This window comes from Eucyclogobius newberryi, unplaced genomic scaffold (assembly GCF_026437365.1).
Source record: "Eucyclogobius newberryi isolate DKJ021-1_F unplaced genomic scaffold, fEucNew1.0.hap1 SCAF_17, whole genome shotgun sequence".
NCBI lineage: Eukaryota > Metazoa > Chordata > Actinopteri > Gobiiformes > Gobiidae > Eucyclogobius > Eucyclogobius newberryi.
Genome location: NW_027315801.1, coordinates 27423356 through 27430570, shown reverse-complemented (window position 1 = coordinate 27430570; position 7215 = coordinate 27423356). Strand labels below are relative to the sequence as shown.

Here is a 7215-nt window from a genome sequence, read left to right as displayed (position 1 = left end):
CTGCCCAAGGCGAGGGAGGGCACAGGGAGGAAAGAGTGAAGCTGAAGCCTATAGCGCACGGACACAATCAGACAAGTGTTGTTTAACGTAGGCTATGCGCGCGTCGAGGGGGGAGCGCTGTGCGTGAAGGCTTCACACAAACTCGCTCCTGCTTCAAGAGTCTCTGTTAGTGACAGGAAAGTCATAGAAACAGAGCAACTGTGAGGGAAGTGTAAAACAAGAGCCGGTCAGACGACAAGAGGAGCGCACTTTTCTCCACAGGAAGATGAATGTCAACGAGGAGAACCTGCTGAAGTCCATAAGCAACGACGCGCTGCTGGACCTGACGCAGCGCTATGGCCAGTCCGCTTTCGGCTTCGGTCCCGCTCACAACACTGGGGGTCCGGCGCGCTTTCCGCTGACCCCTGCCACAGACTTCATCTCCGGACAGACCGCGAAGTCCAACGAGAGCGGCGGGGAGCACACGAGTGACGACGATGATGCGTTTGACTCTCTGGAGTCTAGGAAGAGGGGCCCGTCTTTTGGGGACGACAAGCCCGGGGGCCCACTGGCCAAAAAGTCTAAAGAGCAGAGGTCCTTGCGACTCAGCATCAACGCCAGGGAGAGGAGAAGGATGCACGACCTGAACGACGCACTGGACGGCCTGCGTGCGGTTATCCCGTACGCGCACAGTCCGTCTGTGAGAAAACTCTCCAAAATAGCCACTCTTCTTTTGGCTAAGAACTATATTCTCATGCAAGCGCAGGCTCTGGAGGAGATGAGACGGCTCGTGGCGTACCTGAACCAGGGCCAGACCATCACGTCTCCCATCCCCACCGCGCTGGCCCCTTTTGGACAAGCGGCCGTCTATCCGTTCTCCAGCTCGGCGCTCGCCACCTGCGCCGAAAAGTGCTCGACTTATTCCGGGACACCTTCAAGTCTCTTCAAACACTGTAACGACAAGCCTTGATTTATTTCATTTAAACTGATTTGAACTTTGACCTCTGCTACACCCATTCAGTCTCTCTCTCCCACTCTAGTTATTTAAATAGTAAGAAGTTAAGTTGAACATAATGTATAACTTGAATAATACTGTTATTAACTGTTTATAGGCCACAATTACGTTGCTCTGTCACTTTCAAGAATTTGCGGATCATGTTTTGAGAGGTTTGTCATTTTTAGTCAACTTGAACAGGTTTTGTCTTGTTTTGTTGTAACTATGCAACATTCATCCAATCTGGAGCCACTTAATTGAATTGGGTTAAATGGAATCTCCGAACTGGCCTCGATCTATATTTTGAAGACGTACTGACATTTTTGGATTTTTATTTGTAATTCATGCACTCATCTCACATGATTGTATTGTACAACTGTGAAAAACCGACTATAATTATTCAAATGCAGCCCACTGGTTGTGTCGCAACTTGGATTTCATATATTGTTTATATGTCTTTATAATTAAAATCTATCTATGCCTGAAAACGATTTGCCTCATTTTCGAATTTTCCATCCATCACAGCCTCACCACATCGTGTTTCAGACAGAAACTGTGCCATTATGTGTGAATGCGTCAAGCTTCAAAGTTTTAAAACTTGACTCAAATTGTAAAACTGGTTCTTCTTATTGTCGAACAATTCAGTTCAGATTATTTTAATAATAAGTTACACATTGGGCCCAGTTTATGCGCGTGAGAAGACAAGGAGCCTGTGAAGATGTTTGTAGATTGCAGGGACCTGTTTGGCACGCGCTGGGTCGTGGCGCTTAGAGGAAAGACACACGAGACGCCCCGGGGCGCACAGGACCTGTCTCTGGGTATTTGGGTGATCGCAGGCAGACTTCTTTGGTGCTCTTTACTGGTCAGCTATTAACACGATTTTTGCCCTTGTCTGCACGCTCCACTAAATGCAGTGAGCAAGTCTTCATCACTGCAGGTCTATCACCCGGTTTTAGAGAATAGACTGAATTTAGTTACTTGCCTAAGCATTGGTCTTCAATAGTGTTGCAGTGTTCTAGATTTGTATACCTTGCAAAAGCTAAATTAATATCAACACTTCCTCAAATGTAATTTCAATATATATGAGCTCTAAATATAATTGATATAGAAATATAGAATTAGGTAATAAATCAGTACCCCTGCAACACCAGTAAATGTATTTATTGCTGCGGATGTACAGCCATGAGCTTATGATGATTGCATTTGTCAGTAAGCAAGTTCTCCAGTCCCTCTTTAGCCCCCTGACACAACAGTGAGCATCTTAAATGGGCACTTTGATGACATGTGTCTTGTCTGGACCCTTGAGACAGTTGGACCAGAGAGGATGAAAAATGACAAAAGCTGTAGTTGATGTGATGCTCTAGGCCTGAGCTCCATCAGAACAGGAGCAAACTAATTGCTACAAATGAGACGGTTGCCTTTTTGCATGCCTGAGCAAATGGGCACTTCACCATGGGCCGCTTTATGTCACACTGATGCAATATAGATGTGGTATTGTGCTGCTTTATTAACACTGATAACCATTACAGTGAATTATGACTGTACATGACGCTGAGGTCATGTGTGTGGTCCAATAAGATGGACTTGTAATATGCTGGTCACCAGTTACTTACCAGCAAAAACATTTTCCTCTAGAACTGAGATTCTAAAAGAAATAGCGTTCACTTATTTAAGTCATTGTTTAGTTGCACTCCTCAAATGTAGCTTTTACAAAATTTGTATTTGTGTGGACTAAAATAGATTAAATGAGAGCAAAATATTTTTAAATGTGCATAAATTGTATTCATGATTATTACACTGACACAATTCAATGAACACAACTGTATGAATTATTATTTGTGGATTCATAAGGATTTTTATACAATATAATAAAACCTGGCTTTTGATATGAATATGAATTAACACCAAGTCAAGTGCATTTTCCAAATTACAGAAATGTAAATTATTTAAGGTCACAATTGATTAGTATTATTGTAAGCTTTAAATTAATAGAGAAGCGGTTAATCATTTTGTGTGAGACAAATGATGAAATTGGTGCACCAATATCACCCAGTAAAATGATTAATCTGTGTATTTTCTGTGCAGGTTTGTGAATGTGGACCTTCACAGCAGTTGAGTCCATGCGGTTTGTGCTGGGGCAGTAACAGCGCAGCGTGGTGCAGGAGTCCGCGCCGACTGTGCCATGTCTGTAAACATTTGTGTTTGCTCTCCGTGGGATAGAAAGGGAGTGATTTCATTAGCATGGCTCCCAGCTTTGAGGTATGTGTGTGCGCTTTGCTTCAATCCGACAGTATAATACTTAAACCATATGCCCTTAAGTGCGTACCTCGGCCTAATGCTTCTGACAGTGCTGTTTTCTCTAATTAAGTTATGTCTATGTGCAAGTTTACACATTGTAGCACTCCATGTTACAACCAAGTCCCTGCTCTTTCTACACTTCCAGTGCATTGAAGCAAATAATGCAAGCTTCAGTTTTTAGACCAAAGGCTTAAAAACGTTTAAAATCTTTGTAGTAGTACTTTTGAAATACGTGATGATGTGAGAGCTGGGAGGTCTACTGGAGTTCATGCATAAGAGGCTGGTATAAGACAGCATTAAGGCACAGATTATCTCGGCATGTGCCCGCAGCGCCAATGTAAGGGTGTTCCTTCCAGCTCCACCTTGTCGAAACAATGACTGGGTGAGTCAGTTGTTTCAGAGGAGCTTTGTGATTTGGGGCGACGTTGCTGCGAGTGCACAGAGCTGGGCATAGGCCTTTTTTTGTTAATCAGACAACAGAGTGGGAGATGGGGGTGTCTCTGTGTGTTTTTGCTGTGTGTCAAAGTTGCTTGTTTTAGGGCTCAGTTGTGCAAATACTTGATTAGAAAAACGTGCTACAGGAATTTAAAAAAAATAACTCAAAAATGTATTACATGAGGCAAATATTGAAGGGTTTAATTGCTGTATACCTGAATATTGTCATCACCGTGCTACATCCAGAATTTAGAGCGGCACATTAAAGTGTTGTTTTTAAATGACTATAAAATGTAAGCAGGAAATAAATATTGCATTGCACTAAATTTGACTTACTCTCGTGGCTTAAACAATGCAAAGTAAACCACTGCGTGATGAGAATGGTCAATTTGTGTTAGTTGAGTTTTGAGTCTTTCTTCTCCAGTATCCCAGTCCTCGTGTGCCTCGTTCTGCCGCTGACATTATTTTCTCATTTCACACAGTTTAACCATCCACCACCTCAACACCCAGCATCCCTCCCCCCGGTTTACCCTCATCACTCTCACTCTTTGCTTTTAGCTTGTTGTCTTGACAGAGGATCGGAGCTGACAAACCGGGGCATCCGTTACTGTAGCTCGGCCTAATCTCTATAATGGCCCCACAGATAGTGGACTGGTGGTGAGCAAACACACCTCACTGCACTGGGCAAATGTGAACTACCATAAAGGCCTCGGGTCAACAATCAGATCTGTGTTAGGGCTTTGGATAGCTCTGACTGTCTCTGCTGGGTTTGTCTGGGCAGTACTTAGTTTTGGCTTGGTCCTGGTTTTGTCTTGAGTCTTATATTATTGTTTTTCTTTCTCTCATCCTGATGTTTCAGATCTAGTCCTGGATCAATTCTGGCTCAATTGAGTTCTTTCTGACTTCATTCTGTTTATGATGTTGCTGGCAGTGTGTACCTTATTCAGCCCTGGTTGAATTAAAGCTGATTTAATTCACTTAGACCCAGTTTAGTTCAGGTTTATTTCTGGATTTCCACTTGTCCAATATGTTTTAGTCTTGGACAAACCCCATTGAGTGCAATGAAGTCCAGGGCTAACTACAAAAATAAATCATACATCTCAAGGGGATATCCAAAGTGAATAAATAAAACAAAACATAAACAAAGCTATGTTAAATCCTGGTTTAGCTGTAATTTAAATCTGGTTAGTACGTAGTTACTCAGGAGTTAGGCTCATTTTAGGTCATTAATCCTCACCCATTCCCCTCTCCCTTCACTCTCTCTCGGTGACAGTCGCACAGCCCTGGCTCGCCCCTCTTCTGTTCGGTACCAGCTGAGGAAGACCGCAGTTTGTGGGGAGCAGGGGGAGCTCGTTATCCTCATTAATTAATGACAAAAGCGATGTAATTGGCCATCCATAATCATCCATGCGGAGAGGGTGTGACAGGAGGGGCCGGGACCAGCCTCCTCTGATGCAAGTGCAACTCATAAACACACAGTGCTGGCATATTTCATCAAGTGTGTGTGTCCAGTGATGGAGTGGATGTTGTTAATTCCAGGGTTTGTCATGTAAAATAATGTTGTTTTACGGACCGGTCGTGAATGTTGTTTTAATGATATGCAAAATGTGAATATCTGTTAAAAAAAAAGAGCAGATTAAAAATGAAAAACCAAATCAAGGGTATTTAGTGATATTCCTGCACTTTTAGAGTCCTTTCACTTTTGTCTGATAGCGAAACCTTTAATACATTTAATACATGTTTTAACCTATTTCTGTTGGATTGACATAATATCGTCTAAATATCGTTTCAGGAATACGCCCAAAAAATATCGACATATTCATTTTTGTCAATATTGCCCATCCTTACTCTGAATAGACTAGATATTTAAGGCTATGAAAGAATATTAATGGTCAAAGTGCTCAGAACAAATCTTCAAAAGTTCAACCGAGCATTTTAAATCATTAATTCTCATCTTAATACAACCTTATCTTTAACACTCTTGTATCAGTTGTATCCATACCAAACTGGGTTGTTAATGGGCAAAGAAATCTCAAATAGAATTGTTCAAACGTTATTGTGTTTCAATCAATTCATGAAAGCAGAGTTACGTTTTTCAGTCTTCTTCAAAACTTTTGCTGTGTACGTCTATTCAAGTCCAAAGTGAAATTATTAACTACTTTTTCCCCTCATTTGTTTCACTAATTCTTGTGGCATTCAGATCCACTGGGCCCTGTCTGTCGCAACACGCTGTCCCCCTTCTTCTCTGAAAGAAAGACAAGATTAATGGCACTTCCTGTCGCGGACTATCTTGTGCACGGCTAATTAAAACCATTGAAACATGCGCGCGGCCAAGGATCAGTGGCTCCTAATGACGAGCTTGTAGCCTGATTTGGGCCTCATTTTCTGCTTAATAAGGCCAGTTTAAAAAGTAATTTTAGAGGGATGTGACTCCTTTAAACCTGCTCATTATCAACGATAGCGACTCACTTAAGGACTTCAGGAAACGCTGTGTTTAATTAATATTGTATCGCGCGCGTGGATTAGCTGACAGGACCGGCGATGGTGCAGAGTGTATGTGTGGAAGTGGGCAAAAGGGGGCTGAAATTGATGAAGAACTTTCAAGGGCACTGATTTCATTAAGCAGCTTCATTACAACCCAAATAACTCTTCATGTCATTTCAACGCTCGCACACACACACACGCACACACACACACACACACGCACACACACACGCACACACACACACACGCACACACGCACACACGCACACACACACACACGCACACACACACACACACACACACGCACACACACACACACGCACACACACACACACACACACACACGCACACACACACACACACACGCACACACACACACACACACACACACGCACGCACGCACACACACACACACACACACACACACACACACACACACGCACACACACACACACGCACACACACACACACACACACACGCACACACACACACACACACGCACACACACACACACACACACGCACGCACGCACACACACACACACACACACACACACACACACACACACACACACGCACACACACACACACACGCACACACACACACGCACGCACACACACGCACACACACACACACGCACACACACACGCACACGCACACGCACGCACACACACACACACACACGCACGCACGCACACACACACACACACGCACGCACACACACACACACACACACACACACACGCACACACACACACACACGCACACACACACACACACACACGCACACGCACGCACACGCACACGCACGCACACACACACTCACACACACACACGTTAAGTTTCAAAGCTTTGTATGGATATTATATTGTTTTACATACATTTCCTGGAGTTAGATCCAAACCTTAACTCTTGTCTAACCTTATCCTACTAAACCGCAACCTCAATTAACTATGTACATAATATCTTAACTTCATTCACCTTATTCAAGAAGTTATCTGTGGCTCTCTTTCCGGTTGCGTGA

At 43.4% G+C, this 7215-nt stretch overlaps 1 protein-coding gene across 1 annotated transcript in view; it reads left to right on the top strand.

The window, feature by feature from the left end:
• bhlhe23 (basic helix-loop-helix family, member e23) overlaps positions 1-1464 on the top strand; it is a 1493-nt gene extending 29 nt beyond the window's left edge. Inside the window, exon 1 of the mRNA XM_072449754.1 lies at positions 1-1464. This exon is cut by the window's left edge and continues 29 nt beyond it. Coding sequence (XP_072305855.1) covers positions 266-949 — 684 coding nt within the window. The 5' untranslated portion in view covers positions 1-265 and the 3' untranslated portion in view covers positions 950-1464.
• Positions 1465-7215: the final 5751 nt, after the last annotated feature.